Below are 20,288 nucleotides of genomic sequence, written 5' to 3'. Positions count from 1 at the left end.
TCTTCAAATTTGCTAACAATTCTCACATTTTTCAGTGAGTTTACAGAAGTAGTAAATATGACACACAGTTGTCTGCTGTTTCTTCTACTTGTCTTTCTGAGATGGATGACCTAAGTTGTCTCAGTTATTAAAGGGTAATTCCTGTGTTCAGCATTGAAAAACATTATCCATATGGTGGTGATTTACATACTTTTGCATCTTTATAAAAGTGCTTAGAAATCCATTCTCCCTTCTTCTATTTTAAAAAGAGGAGATTACTAGCTGAATTATCCTTTTCTTAACTCTAATATTTTTTTCAATTAAACACAATTTATTTCACATTCTCCTCTCTAGAAATATGGCAAGAATTCCTGAGGACATAGGGTCACATTTGAGACAGGACTAAACAAAAGAAGTTTTACTTCCACAAAGATAATTCTGTGGAACTGAGTCATATTGTGTTATCAGCAGAGGAGCCTTGGTGTTCATCCAAGAGCTGGAATTCAAATGTCAAATTGCTGATCCACTGTGGCGTGTAACCTAGCTCTAAAAGGAGATGTGGTACCAGAAGAAGGGAAAACGCATACGGATGATCTAATTGACATGGTGTGCATAGATGTTAAAAAAACCTTTTCATTAAGATCCCTAGTTGAACATTCATATATTTAGAAAATACTTTGTGCTTTACATTTTTAACAAAAATTAGATTCCTGTACAGATCATAGTATTCCATGTATTAAAATCCATGTACCTTTACAAAAGACTGAAGAATAAGCTGGCCGCATATTCTGTGGACCTAAATCTGTACAAAAATATTAAAGCTCTTTTAAAAAGTAGCAACCACCGGTAGCATTACAGCATTGCTTTAGGACCTGATCCTGAGAATGCACATAGTGCATTCCTAACTGGCTTTAGTTAAGTTTCTTGGCATAGAGAGGAACAGATAGTTGTGCAAATATGCACCTCGCTACGGGATGAGAGTGCTACTTTGGTATACTTTGTAGGGAGTTTTCATTGTGTTAATAATAGATATTTCTAAATTAGGTTCAGGTCACACTACTTGAAGCTTAAAGAAAGAAACCTAAAACTCCCAAGATACCTTTTTTTTTTTTTTTTTTTTTTTTTTTTTGGCCTTACTTGGTCTGGTGGCTGACTCTGTACTACCATTTCTCTCTGCCCTTACTCACTTTTTAAAGTATCTGCTATTAGCCACTACTGAAAACAGTGTACAGTGCTGGATCACTTTTGTAGCACCATTCTGATGACCTTATGATTCCAAGATTATAATTGCATTCATGCAATAAACAGTTGTGCCCTCTGGTGGCTAATTTAACATCCATAATTTTGGATATTAGTCAGAGTGTATAGCCCATGTTAATGCATAAACCCTCCTGTTTCAAGTGAATCAAGTTTAAATAGTATCCTTACCAACAAATTTTTCTTAACTATGTGCCACTTTTATAATTGAGTTACCCCTAAAAATAATTATTGTCATCAAAATATACAAAGATACCTCTTAAATAATACATGTTACTGCATATTTACCTTTTAATATTGGCTATCTTCATAACATATTATCTCACTAAAACTATTATAGAATGGTTCATACTGTGTCCTTAGCTTTTCTTTCATTTTTCAATAACTTTTTGTGTCTCCTTGTTTGTGTCTTGTCTTTTTTTTTTTTTTTCTTATAAACTCAGTTTTGGTTTCCTGTCCTGTTTTGCAGCCTGATTCCTTCCTGCCTACTTACACTCCTTCCATCTAGGCCTGTCTCGTTCAACTGTGAACTCTTTTCTCTTTCTGTAATTCCCCTTCTCCTCCTGGACTTGCTTCTCCTAGAACTCAGTTGCTAAACAGCTCTGAGGACCTATTCAGCCTTAGGAACTTTGAAGTATTTCTAATGGAGTAATTTATACCAGTGGCACTCTTTTTATTCTTGCAGTCAAATATGCTTAAGCACAGAGTCCTTAACATCTCTTAACTTCTACAAGAAGTAACATTCTCAAATCATTGCTTTTGTTCACTCTTTTGGCCATCTCCCCAGTTCTTTACTTTCACCACCTTTAACTTCTCTTAAGAAAAAATCAGGTAATCAGCCCCTGCTACAACCTAGAAAGTTCAATTCTCTTATCATATACTTCAGGAATTATGGTTTAGTTTTTAAAAATTTTCAAAATTCCATGGCGGTAGTTTGCCTCTACAAGTTTTTTAACAATAGTCTCATTTATCGTTATTTCATACACGTAGCAAGGATGCCTAGGTATTATTGAATTATGTATGATATTCTGTTCTTGCTTTTCTTCCTCTCATTATCAGTAGTGCTGTGTCTTCCCTGCAGTAGAAGAAATAATAGCCAGCAGTTAATTTTAGCCTTATAATTTTCTATCATATTTATAGTTTCATTACATTGCCTTTTAACTTTTAACCACTCATTTCGTTATACACTAATAATTCTTGTCATCATTTCAAGCAAAAGAAAAGAAGCACCATCTGATTAGAAGTATTTCAAATAAAATGTAAGGTGATTTTGGAGTACTTGGACTTTATGAAAATTACTTTCATTGTCTTGTTTGATCCTACCTATCTTCCTTGTACTTACACACAGGAATGTTTCGAGTCTGCCTTTGGGAAAGATCAATGGTTTGATAAGGAATAAAAATACAAAAAAAACCCGAAAATAGGTCAGACACATAAACATAATAGAAGATAAAGAAGTCAAAAGAATGCCTTTTCTACAAAAGAATGGCCTGTCTCGTAATCATCCGGTTAAAAATTAAGCAGAAAAATCTTGATGTGACCCAGAACACAACCTGTTCTGTCTCTCGTAAGGGTGAGGCCATATTCAAAGTTAGTTAAGAGGAGGAAGGCTAGGTCATGGATCAGGAGAGTGCTCTGTGAAATCTATGGATCCCAGTCTGATATGTCATCACCCAGTAGGTATTCATTTTGGTGCTAAGGACTGCAGTATGAATCCTACTTTCAGCAGGTATAGGCTTCAGTCACCTTAAGAGGTTGGGCACGTTGACTGTCTTTCTCGGTTCATTTGTCTAATTCTGTACGCAGCCTGCTTTAGGATCTGAAGGCCATCAGTGAATCTGAACCCTAATCTCTCCAAGTATTAGTTCCTTTTTTATGCTTCATTTATAATACATCATTTGAAATTCAGGTTACGATGTATTTGCTGTGTTCATTGCCTATTATATTTTCAGCTAAAGCCTTAGCACCTTTAACATGAAGTATTGCTTCTGTACAGCTGATGGAAAATGTTTGGCGTCTGTTGGGCTAGATGATAATCATGCCATTGTGTTTTGGGATTGGAAAAAAGGAGAAAAGCTAGCAACAACCAGGTAAGAATGCATCTTGGTATAAATGTGCCCTGTGACTGCATTTTTCCGAATAATATCATCCACGTGTATTACTTTGTTTATAGGAAAAAACTGAACACCTTTCTGAAAACACAATGGTGTTTTAGAGCAATATAACCAGATTAAAAACTTTGGGATCTACAGCTTAGTGTTTGGACATCCTGTGAACTATTTCTGTCAAGAGTTCCCTAGCTTTCTGTTTAGGAGAGCTACATTGATATTATAGCTCATTTAATGATTTTCAAGTTAAGTTAATATTTTCTCCCAACTTAATTTCCTGATTCAGGGCAGAAGTCATCAGAGATGTCATATTTTCCATTATGCATTAGATGATGTGCTGGGTTCCATCAGTGTACATAGGCAGATCACTCTTCTAAAAGGAAAAAAGTGTTCCTTCTAATATAAATAGATTTTTTTCAAGGTCTACTGATCTTGCCTTTCTTCTGAGTCAGCTTTTTCTGAGATATTAGCTAAGATTTCTAGTAGTAACTGCAAAGAGCAAATAACCCTGTAGCGAAAAAGCTTTTGCAATTGCTTTGAAGGGACCAGTGTTGGGAAGAGGATTGCATTACGGTTTACATGTTTGCTTTTTTTTTCTTGTAAAATATTAAATTGCAGCATTTTATTTATACTAAACTAGTTGTATATGTTAGAAGAATCAAACTGTTTGAGAACCTGGTTTCTGTTTTACCCTTGGGCAAATAAAATGTGCCTTTGAGGTCAAGATACTAGAATTGTGTAGAATTCATGAAAGCATGGACTTTACATACCAGAAAGGCAAGGAGTTCATTTCATATGCTGCCTGCAACCATGTAACATCTAGCAGTGGTCAGCAGAGATGAGTAGTATAACTGCAAAAAAAGTGCTTGTGAAAGATAATTTAGTTTTGTTATTGTATAGTGACGTGTTTCAGAAGAAATAATAAGATTTTCTCCTGGCAGCACTATTTGTTAGTAGTATACCATTACTGAAGAAATGAACATTTTGATCCAAGTGTGTGTGTGTACCATAATCTATATTAGCTATATAATTTTGTCTCAGACATCCAGTTTATTAGGCAGCAAGATTTTAAATCCTGTTTAAAATTTGTGATGTAGGGCTTGCTTAGCAACAGTGTTGTCTGTGTTGTACAACGTGACATTTTCATTTGCTTTGCGATCCTAGTTTTACTGTCTCCAGACAGATTGTGCTTCAGACTCACCAGTGAAGAAATACCTTATATATTCCCAAAAAAACTTTCTAAGCTTTTAAAAACAAGATAACGATGGACTGCATGGCTACCTGTCTCGTGTTGCTCACAGGACAGGTAGAAGATTAAGTACTCAGGTTTCTTTCAGCATATAATACTATATGTACCCAATATTATCTACTATTATTGCTAATCTGTTATTTTGAAAATACGCAGAGCCCTCACAGAGAGTGTTTAAAAAAAAAAAAAAAGTTTCTCTTCTAAAATGTTCCAAGTTAAATTACTGTTTATATTTTAGCAGTGCCTAAAGGCAAGTCCTCTATTCTGGTAAGCACAGTAGGACATACAAAGAGAGAGACAAAAACCAAGACAGTGGAGTTTACATCTAAATTTTAGCCGTGACCCTCACGTGGCCTTAGCAGGCAAGAAGAGTAGGAGATATCCTTACAATCATACAGACACACAAGAAGAATTCATTTAAAGGACTAAGCCTGAAAAATGAAGTGTACGCTCACTATATTCAAACATTCATTATGTTTATTCTGTAGGGTTTGGTGGGGTTTTTTGGTGAATATTCTTTTTGCTTAATCTTCTTAGAATGATTTATCTCAGCATGACTTCTCAGATTTTTTTTCTTGTCACAGTGTTCAGAATATACTCTTATTTCTTTTAATTGCTCCCGAGATAAATTATACAGCTTGTTTCCCTATCTTGGCTCTACAATCTTCTGTCTAGTTTCATTAAAATCCTTACTGAGTAAGTGTACACTGTTAGAATCAAAATGTATCTGAGCTTCTTTCGCTAGCTTCTCATGCTTTATATGCTGATGCAGTGCTGGTCCTATTTGATCCTAGTGTTTTGTATTGGTGGACTGCAATCCCTAAGGGAGCTGAGGGGGGCATTGTCAAATTTATTTACAATCTAAATCAGTGAACATCGTGCTCTTTTACTTTCTTCCTTCTGTAAGAGCAAATGTCCTGTGCCAGGCCTTTGGAACACAAGGACGCAAAAACTACACAGGCTTGTATACGTGTTTTGGTCTGACCATTGCAGGAAATTGGGGTGGAAACATAGGCCACACAGTCTAGATCTCCTGTGTCAGCACTGTTCATCCTATCTCAGAGGCAGACATACTCTTTTCATTTTACAGTGGACACCTGCACTGGGATGCAATTAGTTTGATTTTGGACTCAGGGCATTACAGTTTGCCTGTGTGATAGATGCTTCCAGAAGAAGCATCAGAACCGGTCTGAACTGAAAGGCTGGGCATCATTATAGGAAAGTAGAGGAACAGGAGAAGGAGGAATTGCAAGATGTACTTCAGGTGTCAAAGGTGTAAAGGACTGGCTTTTGACTGGACTGATTCACCAAAAGAAAATACTGAAAGCAAGAGGGTTATCAGAGCCATGGGATTTTTCAGATCTGCTAAACCTGTCAGATGAAAGTGCCGTTATCATACTACAAACCCTGAAAATTCATACTGAAAAGCTAGTGATTTTTGCTTTTGATGTTTCATAAAACACTGAAATAGAAATAATTACTAATTTGTGTCTGGGAATATTTTTTGCAATGGTGAAACTTAAACTTACAAATTCCTATAAATACTCCAGCAAGAAGACTTTAATTACCTGAGAACTAAATTTGAAGCTGTATATGCTGCTGAATAAACTGTTTCTGAAATAATTTTATAATGTGTTATTTTTCCTCTTGAACCACAGTAGGTTAAAGACTTCTTGTTTTTCTTGACAGAGGATTTTAAATATTTATTAATTGAGTTCTTACCCATTTAAATATTTATGCTGCCCTTTACACCTTTTCTTAATTGCATTGACCTTTGTTGCCTGCTTCTTCATTATGACTTAACTGAAATTCAGTGGGAGACAAATTTTTATTCACCACATTTCTGTAGTCTAATTCCTTTTTGGTGTATACTCATGTACATTCTGCCACCTCTGAGTCAGTCTTCCAAGGCTAAACTCTTGCAGATTAGAAATATGGCACTCTCCCTTTTGTAGATAGGGTAATGATGGTAGAGATAACGTAGGCATCGCCTCTGTGACTCGTCTGCCAATCCTCATAGTGTTATAGACCCATGTTCTTGTATTTGCACCGAGAGTATGACAGTCATGGTGATTAGATTCTCATTGTTAAAGACTATGATTAGTCCAATACAATGAAATACCTGTTTAAATTAGTTTGAAATGTTAAGTCATCCCTTAGTGTGTTTTTTAATTTTATTTTTTTTATTGCAGGGGCCATAAAGATAAAATATTTGTAGTGAAGTGTAATCCACATCACGTAGACAAACTAGTCACAGTTGGGATGAAGCACATCAAATTTTGGCAGCAAACAGGTATTGTATTGAGTATTTTATATTTAATTTATTTGAATATGAAATGTGGGTTTTTAATACAGGAGCATCATGTTCTCGGTTTAAGAATTTGTTTAATTTGTAAAGCAATTTTTTTAGTTACCAAAATACTAAAGGGGTGAAAACTTACCTCTGAATTGGCTAATGTCACAATATGCCTTTCTATTTGGAAGTCATTTCCAGCTAATTGTTTTTTAACTCGAGTCATACAATTAAGGATGTCTCCTGAACAAGCATCCTTGGCTCTCAGAAAACAAGCAGTCCTGTAATTCCCTTAGGCAGATTATGCCCCTCATTGTGAAAATGCCAGCTGACAAAAAAGAAATAAAGAATCAGGTATTCTACAGAAGTTCAGTTATAGTAACTTACGTTTTATCCGTTAGGGTAAAAATTGTGATGTGGTATCACAAGAATCAAGATATCAAGGTAAGAATTTTTTTGTATGACACAGGAGTTTTATTTCCTTTTCTAAATAATGAAAAATGAAAATGTGTTTTCCATTTTTTAAAACCAGGATGAGATTCTGCAAGCTAATAAGCAAAATATTCAGAATGGGATGTAGCTATCAGTCTAGACTGTTCTGTCAAACTGACAAAGATAGCAAAGTTGGTTATTTTTTATTCAGGACTGGATTTTTTGTTCTTCATGACTTTAAATCATATGCACACTACACGAGTACTCGGTAGAAAGATCTCAGCATCTTCTCTGTGTAAAATTCAGAACAGTTAGGTGGCACAAGGGTAGCTAAAAATAGAACCTAAACCAAGTCAAGATTAGATAGTTTTAAGAAGTTCCTATGCTTATACTGTACTTTACAGCATTTAAATGGTTCAGATTAAAAATTGCTTTCAGATTAAAAATTGCATAATTTTTGTCTGCATTTTTTAAGTTTAGGTTATTTTTGTAGTAATTAAATAGAATTGCATTGCTGTTTGCCAAATTCTATTACAGGAATTTGCATTAAGCAATGTCTTACTCCAAGAATAGTCTCTTTGCAATAAAAATGGTATAATTGGAATTGGGACTATCAGTCTGGTGTTAACTGTGGAATACATGATGACTTGAAGCAAGGACACCACTGCCTATACTATTTTGTAATTGCATGTGTATTTTTGTCTATGAGCACTTGATTCACAGGCACACATGGCTACTTCCTGCTGCCTGAATCAAAGTAAGGCCGTGGCAATTCGGCTCTCTGACAATCAGAAGAGGAACAAATCCTGCCGTTCATGCTGCAAAACTGCTGTCAAATTGTCAGGTTGCCAGCGGACAACTAAAACCAACCTCTGGTATCTCATGTGTAGTTGTGGTCACCTCTAAAAAGAAAAAGCTTGGCAGGAGCTTGGCAGGCTGTTCTGTGCAAAAAATATTCTGCCAGCCATTGCATTAATTCTTCTTACACAGTTCCTCACCAAAATTTATCATTTGCTCGGAAATAGCAATCTGAAAAATAGAGCCTGTACTGCTTCAAAACTGTCATTACTAGATTGACTTTCTTTTATTATGTTTTCTCCTTGTGCACGATGCTTTCAGTATTTCTATTATCTACTATGTCTTAGGCAATCACAAGAGATGACGGGGTCAAGACATTTGTCCTTTACAGCACTATGGCTACAAAACGAAATATAAAAAGACTTTTGTTTATATTGCAGGTGGAGGCTTTACATCAAAACGAGGAACATTTGGAACTACTGGAAAGTTGGAAACTATGATGAGTGTTTCGTATGGGCGAATAGAAGATCTAGTTTTTTCTGGTGCTGCCACTGGAGACATTTATATCTGGAAGGATACTCTGTTGCTTAAGACAGTGAAAGCCCATGATGGACCTGTATTTGCCATGCATGCATTGGATAAGGTATTTATCTTCTTATGCAATCCATTCATCTTTATAATTTTTGTTGCAATACTGGATTTTAGAAGAGTATAACTAATGAAGTTACTCAGGTTTTGTACACGTGTAGGTAAGCAATACATTGTTCTACATTGCACTAACATTGAAGGTGCTTTAATAAACAAAACAGTAACAGAAAACAAGTTGCACTGGCTGAATCTGAATGTGATTAAAATCACAAAACCAATATTAATGAGTTCTGTTATTTAATAGACATGTATTTGTGAGCACCATGTTATAGGTGCTCATTACCTGACCAATAGCTTTCTGACCTCTAAATATACAGAATTTATTTCTCTCTGTGCTCATGCGTGCCACTTTCATATTTGTAAACTACAGGAGAGTAACAGGTAACATTCATTGCCTCTTCAGCCTGATCCCCAAAATATTTTTGTATTATCAGTTTCCAAAATATGAAACATGGATTTTTTAATAATACTATCACTCTATCTTATGCAAGCAAGACTTCAAATATCCAAGGGTTTGGGTTTTCTGAGTTAATTATTCCAGATATTGAAAGTATTTTCCTTCAGTTTCTTCAATAAATCTTTAAAAGAAACTATGGCAAAATGTATTATTGACATCACATAAATGAGATTGGGGCAAAGTTTTGCCACTTGAAAGCCACTGGCAATTTGAAGATGTTGGTAATGAAATATCCTTTTTGAGATTATAGTTTCAACTTTAAAAGTATAGCTTGAGAAGAACATTAGCTATTAACATTTTTATATATCAAGATCAGTTAAGATCCCTGAGGCTCAATTCTTTCTGGCCCTAATTGATTGTTCCTAGCTTTTCTATCAATTTTTCTATTTGATCTTGGCACTCTATCTTCTGAACATCATCTTCACTTATGTTTTTGTTGGTTAGTTATTTATGCTGTGTTTTGCATTTACTTGGCACAGATAATCTACCAAGGGAATTAATCAAAGAATTGGTCCCTATGCATTATTAGAACTCAGTTTGCACATCTGTTGAATCCATTGAATTTGGAATAACTTGAGAAGCTGTTATTACCAGCTATTGCCTCTTCTAAGGTTGAAGCACATATTTTTCCATTGTTTGTTCCACATGCAGAAAAATGTTGTGGTCTAGGGTTACTGTTTACAATAGTATGCACTCTGCATGGTTATAAGTCTTTATAACCCTAGAAAAGCAATCCTCTAAATCTCCTCCCCTCATAGGTATAGGCTCCAGTATTTTTAATTGGAGACATGAATAAAATGCAAGGGGAGAGTTTCTGCTGCCTTTGGACATGTCTTTTTAAATGTTAATATATGAGTGCTGACGTTTGTATATGTCTTCATACTGTGATCATACAGGGTTTTGTAACTGGTGGAAAAGATGGAATTGTGGCCCTCTGGGATGATATGTTTGAAAGATGTCTGAAGACATATGCTATTAAAAGAGCAGCGCTATCTGCTAGTTCAAAAGGTATTATTTTTCAGTGTGTTTTAATAAGGACTATATGCATGAAGGCTGGTAAAATGGCAGTAATAGCTGTCAAATCTTACCAGAATACAAAGGGACCAGTAATATACTACTTACTACTCTGTGCTGGAATTTTCTGTTTTGATTGATATAAATTGTATTTCACACAATCTTTGCTATTTATAGTTTGTTCTGCTATTTCCTTCTCTATTCCATGACATTTGGCTTTGTTTTCACTGCAGAAATGATTTTAAAAGAAATGTCACAAGCCTGTGAGTCTGGCTGTTCCAAAATCTGTTTTGGTTAGCAGCTAGCTTCTTCAACTGGCCAAATTTTGTGTAGTGAGACCAGGGTCCCTATGAGTTGGAAAGACCTGTTAAATTGTACTTCCCCAGGCATCACTGTGGAAGTCTGGATGGTGATATTCACAGAGAATCACAGAATTAATGTCCGTGTTGCTGGAGCATCTGAACCCCTTATACACTGTCACTGTTAAAGCAGTAAAATATCAATCTTTATATTGCCACAATACAGACTAGCACAAGCTCCAGTCCTTTGAACTATTAGTGAAATCCCTGGATTATCTAGTAGTTTGATCAGGCAAGTGTATCTCATGCTTCATGACTTTAAACAGATTTTAATTATAGAGGATATAAACTGTATAAACTATAGGTGATAGGAGGCTCTTTTTGATTTCACAAAATCACCCTAAAATTAGTATCTTTGTATTCTTCAGGTCTACTTTTAGAAGACAATCCCTCTATTCGAGCCATCAGTCTAGGACATGGGCATATACTAGTGGGAACTAAAAATGGAGAGATACTTGAAATTGATAAAAGTGGTCCTATGACTCTACTTGTTCAGGTACTGTATGGATCTTCCATAGGAAAATATTCCCTGTAGAAATACAAGACATCATAAGACTTTTCCGTTTTCTTCCTGTTTTCATTAATCCTGTTGGCCACCATTCCTTTCCTTGCTCAGGCAGGAGCTGATGCTTTAACCTTGAAATGCAGTGCCAGCAAGCTGTATGCAAGTTGAAGGAAATGTAGAAAAAGCAGGAAGAGTGATTAAAAAGTTTGCAGACTGAGTTCTGAGGAAAGATTAAAAGAACTAAATATGCATATGTTGGGCAAACAAGTTCTCCCGAATCTAAAAAATTACATAAACCTTGGAGATAGCCTATATGAGGATTTCAGATAAAGTCTTGTGTGGGGCCTGACTATTTCCTCTTAATTTCAAATCTGGAATAGAGAGCATTGGTAGAATGGGAATTACAGCTAGTAATAGTGGAGGAAACTAAGGAAGAGTATATTTTAAATGGCTGTCAGAGGAAACAGTCCAGACATTCAGGTATCTTTGTGGAAAATTTTTGAGAGGAAATGATGAAGACCTTATTGCCTGAGACTTCTAAAAGGAGGCAGGGCAAGTGCTAGAGCATAATACACAAACCCAAATGCATTATTTTCTCTTATATTAAATTATTTCCTTTAGGGACATATGGAAGGAGAAGTCTGGGGCTTGGCAGCTCATCCTCTATTGCCTGTCTGCGCAACAGTGAGTGATGATAAAACACTACGGATCTGGGAACTTTCGTCCCAGCACCGCATGCTGGCAGTGAGAAAACTCAAAAAAGGTAATTCTCATTTGGCCATCCACTGTGATAGTAATAATGCTACTCTATTTCTGTAACTGTTCCATCTTTGCTTTCAGTGCACATCGCTGGCATTAATTAGGTAGGAAGAGGACACAGACATTAAGAAATTGGAAGCATAGGAAGTAAATTGTCTTTGGCATGTGTCAAGTCAATGAAAAAGGGCAGAAAGAAAAAGGATTATAATCTATTGTAATGAATAATAATAAAATGAACTTTAATCTATTTTTCTCTGATTCCAAGGGGAATGAATTGACCTCAGAATCATTTTCCTTCCCCAGAATACTTAAGGCTAGCATATTTGTGGTTGACATGAAAAGAACTCCTTATAAAGACAAATGTAAAATTTTCTGCATGTTGAGCACAATCAGCCTTCAGTGGCAATATGAACTTTACATGTTATACCAACTTCTCTGAAAACGAACACTTTTCCTGCCCTCTCCTGTGTATAAAATTAGATGAGCTATGTTGCAATGCTGCCTTCTCAAAAATTACTCTTATTTTGTTTACTCATTGATATCCTTCAGGAAATGTTATGGTGTAAATTCGACATGCTTCATTTTCAGTGACAGATCCAGAGCACAGGAACTCTTAACTGGCTGAGGGAAAAAGGAATCAGATGTTTTGGAGAGGTTAACTCAGGGATGGATGAGGGTAGCTGTATTGAGAGAGTATGGTCAGAAATAATATTGAGGCAAAAAGTAAGTGGAGGAAGTGTAGTACATCTCTGTTTTAAATGTGTTCCACCTGAAAGGAACCATTATTCAGTCATATAACGAAGAAGCTTTCAAGTGTAGTATCCAAAAAAGACATGTAGTTATGCTGCCCATAACAAGTCTCTGAATTTTCCATCTGGATATCCCTTCTGTATGGGGTTTTTTGGGGGTTGGATTTTTTTTTTTTGGTTGTTTGGGTTTGTTGTTGTTTTTTTTAAATTTTATTTCTGTCATCAGTGTGTTTAGAATGTAGTTGGAAGGTGGTATTTGCCCCTAAACCCAGTTCACGACTTATCAAATCACCATTGTCAACTCAAGAACAGCCTACACAGAGGGTATATTCCCATTTAGTAAAACATTAATCGTAGTGCTCTTATCACATATTTGTTTTAATAAATAACACATCTATTTTAAAAGTATATGCTTGATGTAAAAACCTTTCAGTTGTAGTTTATTGATGGTTTTCTCAATCCCAAGTTTGTAAACCTTAAGATACTCCTTTCCATTTTTTTTTGTAGGTGGACGATGCTGTGCCTTTTCTCCTGATGGGAAAGCCTTGGCTGTAGGGTTGAACGATGGGAGTTTCCTGGTGGTAAATGCTGACACTGTTGAAGACATGGTCTCTTTTCACCACAGAAAGGAAATGATCTCAGATATAAAGTTTTCACGAGGTATAATCAGATGCTAAGGTGAAAGGGCAGTGTTTATCTTGGAGTTTGTTTTTCTCCTCAAGACAAAAGATTGAATGTTCAGAAGGTAGACTACTTTATATGCATTCCCTGCATTTAAATACTTTATAATTCTGTATGGTTGTATGCAGCCTAGTATAATGGGGCCGACCCCTAACCGCTGCATTTGGATGCACTACAGTAGCAAAAATGCATAGCAATAATAATTATAATGTGTACACCTTTAATAACCTCAGTGTCTCTTCTTTACAGAATCGGGAAAGTACCTGGCTGTGGCTTCCCATGATAATTTTGTAGATATTTACAATGTACTTACCAGCAAAAGAGTTGGCATTTGTAAAGGTGCATCTAGCTATATCACACACATTGACTGGGACTCAAGAGGTAAAATGTTTGACCAGACATACAGATTTAAAATGCCTATAAAATGGAATATCAGAAAACTGTTCTTGTACCAGTTACTAAGATGAACTGTAACTACTAATGCAAATTATTTTTCAACATCAAGCACCATATGGGTTCAGTGCAATTACATTTGTTGGTGGAATTCATCCTCACTTGTAGCATTTATACATGGTACTTCGGTGCTGACAACATATGACTAAAATGTCACTTATGAACATAATATTGCTTTTCTTTGCCCTGTTTTTTTATAGTTTTGTAGAGCGTGGCACATTTTTCTTTTCTACCTTGTATGTCCGATTTCCTTTCTTCTTTGCTGAGCATTACATGACAATCACTGCGATGAAGTTAGAGCACCTCATTGTCACAACTAATTAAGTCTAGCAGGATCGATAACGAGCTCATCCAAATAAGTCTTCCCAGCCCTAATATGATTCTGTGTGGAACCACCTGTGTGTCTGAGCCCTGCTTCCCCTGGTGCGCTAGCCCCAAAATGTCGTGCAAGCTCACTGACAACACAGGAGCTGAACTCCTTTCAGAATCCGTTCAGGTCTGGGTGCCCTTCTTGAGCTAGTAAGCCAGGCTGCAGCTGAGCTGACACTGTGTGCCTGCTTACAACCCTGATAATCTGACTACTGATAGGTGTACACATAGTAATAGCAATTTGTCTGCTACTACCTGTATATCTGTAGTAGTCAGTTCTTGGGTGCGTTACATGTGCAGATATAAATTATAAGAAAACTGAAAATTCTTTGTGTCCTTCATGGTATTTATTGGAAACTCCACCTGAAATTCTAGATGTGATGGATTAATATACTAAACTGTATAAGCTGTGTTATACAGGTCAGACAGGAAAGGCGCGATACTACTGTAGTCCCGTCTTGCACTTCTTGTTGTCAGTGATTCCAACAGACTGAACGTAGCTTGTGTAACAAAGGGCGAGGTACCCAGTCAACGTACAGCAGCGCTGGAACTGCACTAGTTCGTATCAGTAGATAATCTAATCCAGTGTTTCTCAGTAAAACAGTGATTTCCCTGGCAGTTAGGCAGTTTCAATATTGTAGAACTGCTTTTATGATAATAAATCCCCACAGGATTTCTTACACTAGTATAGTTGTTGTAATTTGAAAAATTCAGAAAATGCCTTTAATTTTCTTATATCAGAAATATTGTAAAACTGAATTTGAAACCATTTTTTGCTGCTTCATGCACAAATACTTGCTAACATACTATCAGTTACATACAGGATTATCTTCATAATGTCACAGTATTTGTATGGGTATGGTAAACTTCATGTTCAAGGACAGTTTGGTGTGTAGCTGGACTATGTGCCAGTTAGGCAGTGCAAAATAGACAGGAGCTTACATTTTTTTTAACTTTTGCCAAAGCTGTCTTGCAAAATTGTTAGGAAAATTAATAGCATACATGTTTATTTTTGTTTTACTTCCCATTATCACGATGATGAAACAAGCAAAATATTTCTTGCTGCAAGAAAGTGATTTGCTGCAAGACAGTAATTTTTTCTTAAGAATGTTGGATGGTATTTAAAATTTACTTTTGCAGTGAATCAGGAGTATAGGGTTCTTCTGAGAGTGATTCTCAGCATCTGTTTTACTTTTGCTATGAATAGCTCTCTGGAGGATAATTTCTTAGCGTACCCCCGTAAATCTTTTAATTCAATCAAAAATTCATAATATTCATAATAAACTCTTATTTCATATCCAGGAAAGTTATTGCAAGTCAATTCTGGTGCCAAAGAACAACTATTTTTTGAAGCACCAAGGGGGAAAAGGCATATTATAAGAATTGCTGAGGTACGAATTACACTTCCTGGATTTTTTACTGTGATTTTTTTTTTTTTTTGACTGTTGAAAATTAGCATACTTTGTCTTCAAATGCTATATTTTTCTTTTTAAAATACTGTATTTACAGTGCTTAGAATTAGAATTATTTAATCATTCTGTATAGTGTCTCTCCTAGCATTTGTAAATGCAAACTTGCAAGTTTCTGTTTGTATCTCTAAATTTATTTTCATTTGTTTAATAGCAGTTATTTCCTGTAATCCCCTTTCCTGAACAATCACCTGTTCTCTGTGTAACCAGTGTGCATACAGGTTATAAACCACCTTTAAACAATATGACCTGGCTTTCAAGGATGTTGACTATTTGTGACACAAAATTCTACAAAATTGCCAATGTTTAGCACCTCAGAAAATCTTTGAGAGGATTTGTATCCAAATCATGCTCTACCTTGGGAAGGCGGGAATGTTTATAGTTTTAACATTTTTGATGAAGATATGCAGTTTGTATTAACTGGCTGGAAACAGTGAACACTTTCTAAAAATCACTAAAAAAATTCAGTTAATATCAAACATAGAAAAATATATGCACGAAACTAGTATGTATTTGGTATGCATTACGATGACTTCTTTTGGGGAAATTTTGATTGCAGATAGAGAAGATTGAGTGGGACACCTGGACGTGTGTTCTTGGTCCTACTTGTGAAGGAATTTGGCCCATGCACAGTGATGTCACCGTTGTAAATGCAGCTAGTCTTACAAAAGATGGAACGCTATTAGCTACAGGAGATGATTTTGGTTTTGTGAAGCTTTTTTCGTATCCAGTGAAGGTAAAAAATGTATTTATTTCTGTGATTAGAAACTGCACGAGCAAAGGAATTAAGGAAGTAACAGTTTGCAATATGTCAGACTGCTAATATGCGAATTCTTTGTGCTACAGGGCCAACATGCAAAATTCAAGAAGTATGTGGGTCACAGCGCACAGGTAACCAATGTTCGGTGGTTACACAATGATTCTGTGCTGCTGACTGTAGGTGGTGCTGATACAGCTTTGATGATCTGGACCAGAGAATTTTTGGGCATTCAGGAGAGTAAGCTGGTTGATAGTGAAGAATCAGACACAGATGCAGAAGAGGATGGAGGTAAAAAGGATTGTATAAAACACGTCTTTAATTTAGTCTTCGTTCCACAGAGTCTCACGCAGGTGTTTAACTTGAAGTGGGCAAGAAACTTTCATGTGGCACAGTGTAGGGAAAGCTTGGTAGGATTTGTTTCCTTCCTTTTACTGGTGCAGATCTTCTTGTTTTCTACTCTTCCGCTATGAAACAAGGGTAGTTTGTTTTATTTTATGTTTTATTTTTCTAAGGTTACGATAGCGATGTTGCGAGAGAAAAAGCAATTGACTATACCACTAAGATCTATGCAGTAAGCATCCGAGAAATGGAAGGGACAAAACCACATCAACAGCTGAAGGAGGTTTCAGTAGAAGAGAGGTATGTCACACAGAGGAATTCGTTTCCAAATGTACATTGTGTTCTTTTGAATCTCTTTTCATGCAACTAAAATTAGTCCTTAGAAATAAGACAGGAATTTTAAAATTCACAAGATAACGTTTAAAATGGTGTTCACAGGGTACAACATGTTAATGTGATGGAGAAAAATATGTATATGTAAGTAAACCACCTGTGACCATTGTGTTCTCTTCTGCTGCTCACATAAGCAGTTATATTCTTTCCTAATTAGTATGTGTAGGTGTGCATATGTCTGCAGCAGGGCGTTTGTGATGGGGTGAGCTTGTACATACTTTGTAGTTAAGGCTTTTGGTGATGTTTTTATTGAAAGATTGTCAGTTGCTTATAGTTGTGTCAGGTTGTTACTGTTAAAGCTGAAATTTCCCAAGGCACACGCTGTCCTTAGGGTGAATTATTCTGAAAAAAATAAGCTGGAAAGAGACCAGTAGAGGAGTGGACAGTAAAGAAAAGAGGTAAGAGCTAAGCATAGAGGGTGAGGTCCAGTTGATGACTCAACTGTGAATCCATGCGGTCTCTTTTGATAGAATTTCTTTTTTATAAGTCATTATTCTTTTATCATGAGTTTTCTTGCTTTTGCTCAATGTTGGGCACTGACAAAAAGGACTGCTGTGGAGGGTTTTTTTCAATAAAGTGTTGGACCATAACCATTTCTTTTCCCCTTCTTTTAAGGATATGTCTTTCCATTTTCTCATTTACTCATAATTTTGGTTTTGTTCCTCCATTTTACTATAAAAAGCTGTAGTGTATTATCTAATAAACATGAATGTTTCGCGATTGAGTTAAAGAAAAAAAAAATATTTTGTTTTGGGCAAATACTGCCTACACATGAAATAACAAGTGCCAATGGTACAACGACCAGATGTTTTACACCAGAATCCCTTGTACCTTCCAGCTGCTTTGTTCTGCTTTGATGCAAAAGTAACTGTAGTGAGTTTAATTGACCGATTAAGCTGGGCTTACAATTGTTTTGTACTAGTGAATTACCAACAATATGCACATAAGCATCAGTCTCTTCTGGAGCTTTTCAGCACTATTTTTGGTCCAGGAGTGAAAATCGCCACAGTCCCTTTGGGTTCCTAGGAAGCTTTCCTTCTCTGAAACCTGGCTGTGGGTCTGCTGTCTGATGAAAGCAAGTACCCTGCTACTCAGAGGAGTATCTCGGTCTGCCACATACACTTCAGGCTTCCTGACTTCTGAGTCTGTCCACATTCTCAGTCCCACGCTGCATAAGCTGATTCAGCTGAACCTGCTGTGTTGCTGTGGCGGAAGGCACCCCCCAAGATGAACAGGCAGTTTGTCTTTTTCAACCTTTTTAACAAAACAGATAGTACCTGCAAAGCAGCACATGTAACAAGACAAATGAAGCAGCCTTCCTATTTGCCACGCTAACAGTGATAATCCATAATGCAGGGAGAATGTGCTTTGTGCTATCCAACGCTACAAAGCAACGCTGAAGCTGGAAGCTCCTCTGGTATGCCCAAGTGTTTCCACACTACCCACTCTGTTTGTAGCTGGTGGGCCTAATTGAATGGGTAGACACCTCCTCTGCAGTGAGGGTGCCTCTGATTTCCATAATAGTCTCTTCGTAATGACTGTACATGAAAACAGCATACTGTAGCCCATCTAAAGCAATAATCTATTCCGTAACAACTTCTAGACTGAAGAGAGCAAAAGGAAGGTTTTAACGTTCTCCAGATCTTTTTTCTTCTTACTCTATGTAATCAACAGTTTTGTACTTCATTTTAAAATAGCTTAAAAATAAACCCTTATAACTGTCCTTTCCATCTTTTCTGCTAGAGAGTCACAACTGTTCTTCACATTTTTTATATGTCCTCTTTCAATTACAGCTACTTCAATATAATCACATCTTTGAGTATTTGGAATTTGTGTTCTGATAAATTTGTCAACAGATCTCATATTTTTCATACATAGCTTGTTAGGCAAAGATACATTCAATTGCCGTTCTTCATCAGATTAATATAAATTACCCGAATCTATAGTCAAACAGAAGCAGAAATCTGATGGTGAAATGTAGGCAAAACTGCAGTTTCTGAGGCTGTTGTGCTGGGATAGGGCCTTAAGCTGTGAAGGGTACTGGGGTTTGGATGCAGTAAGATGAGATTAATGTGTTGGCTACTGCAATTGTCAAAAACTTCAATTTTTGGCCACAGTTGTACCAATATGCACACAATTTATGCAGAATCTCGACACTCCCAATTATGAGTGCTTCAAGGTGAAGCTGACTTCTCTCAGAAGACATCTGAATTATGAAGCAAGCTTCATAGCCGTGCCAGATTTCATCCTTTCTGAAAATACAAAAGAATGTGTCACAGCTAATGAAGGATTTGTCTGACCATATTCTAAAAGCTTCCTGAAAGCACTGGGCTGAGTTTGCACCTGCAAGGGTCCAAAGTGACGGTTGATCAAGCCAGACAAAATTAAAAGCTTACGAATACTCAGCTGTCAGTGTTCAGAAAAACCTACATTCTAAATCAGCAGGCCTTCAGGACGTGGAGTCTTGAGATCTCTGTGCACAGGGCTGAGTGAGATGGCAACAAGTAATATTGAAGCCAGTTCACAAAGCTTTACGTTTTCTGCAAAAGGCACTGCTGAAGTAGCCTCTCCCAGTCCCTTCAGATATGAAGAAGGGAACCAAGAGGATGTATTCCATTCTCTTTCAGGCAGGTACGTGGGAAAAACTGGTAGTCTTCTGAGCGAGAAGATTGTCTGAATAAAATATTCCAAATCCCAAATCTTTCCTCTTTGTTATTGTGCCGTATGTCTGTATGAAGACCCCGAGGATTGTGCATCTGATGGGACGTGCATACTGTGAATACTCTGAGATTGATTACATACCGTGTAAATTTTGAAAATTATGTTACAAGTTGGAAAGCCATTTAAGTTAGTAGCTGTGAGTTAATCACAGGACCTGAAAAACTGCTGGCCCACTTCAAATTCCAATGAATATCTAAGAAGAAGAAATGTCCCCCTTGCTGTATTTTCATTGTGTGTCTGCGATAGGAAAAATTGTAACTTATTCACAGGTATAGAGGGTAGAACCCCAGAATTAAACAAAGTAAGTTTAAATTAAGAAAAGAAAAAAAGAGAAAAACAAGCTTCCAGCTCAAGCCAGAGAGAGGAATAGCTGGGGCTGTTGCTCTAAGCTGCTGCTTGGGGCCAAGGACTTTAAGCTCACTATGCTTCTTTCTTTAAATAGTAATATTCAGAAGGTAAATTGTTGCTTAAAAAATTATTTCCCTGCTTATACAAT

At 36.5% G+C, this 20,288-nt stretch overlaps 1 protein-coding gene across 1 annotated transcript in view; it reads left to right on the top strand.

The window, feature by feature from the left end:
- The window catches only part of EML6 (EMAP like 6), a 115,358-nt gene that overhangs the window by 69,075 nt on the left and 25,995 nt on the right, over positions 1 to 20,288 (top strand). The window contains 12 exon segments of the mRNA XM_075749891.1: positions 3,233 to 3,326; positions 6,786 to 6,886; positions 8,557 to 8,759; positions 10,118 to 10,229; positions 10,963 to 11,090; positions 11,721 to 11,862; positions 13,115 to 13,267; positions 13,538 to 13,669; positions 15,413 to 15,501; positions 16,139 to 16,315; positions 16,426 to 16,627; positions 16,852 to 16,978. Of these exon segments, the coding sequence (XP_075606006.1) occupies positions 3,233 to 3,326; positions 6,786 to 6,886; positions 8,557 to 8,759; positions 10,118 to 10,229; positions 10,963 to 11,090; positions 11,721 to 11,862; positions 13,115 to 13,267; positions 13,538 to 13,669; positions 15,413 to 15,501; positions 16,139 to 16,315; positions 16,426 to 16,627; positions 16,852 to 16,978 (1,660 nt within the window).

Source organism: Balearica regulorum, chromosome 3, assembly GCF_011004875.1.
Source record: "Balearica regulorum gibbericeps isolate bBalReg1 chromosome 3, bBalReg1.pri, whole genome shotgun sequence".
Lineage (NCBI taxonomy): Eukaryota > Metazoa > Chordata > Aves > Gruiformes > Gruidae > Balearica > Balearica regulorum.
The sequence above is the reverse complement of the archived record's forward strand: the minus strand, read 5'-3'. Positions and strand labels throughout refer to the sequence as shown.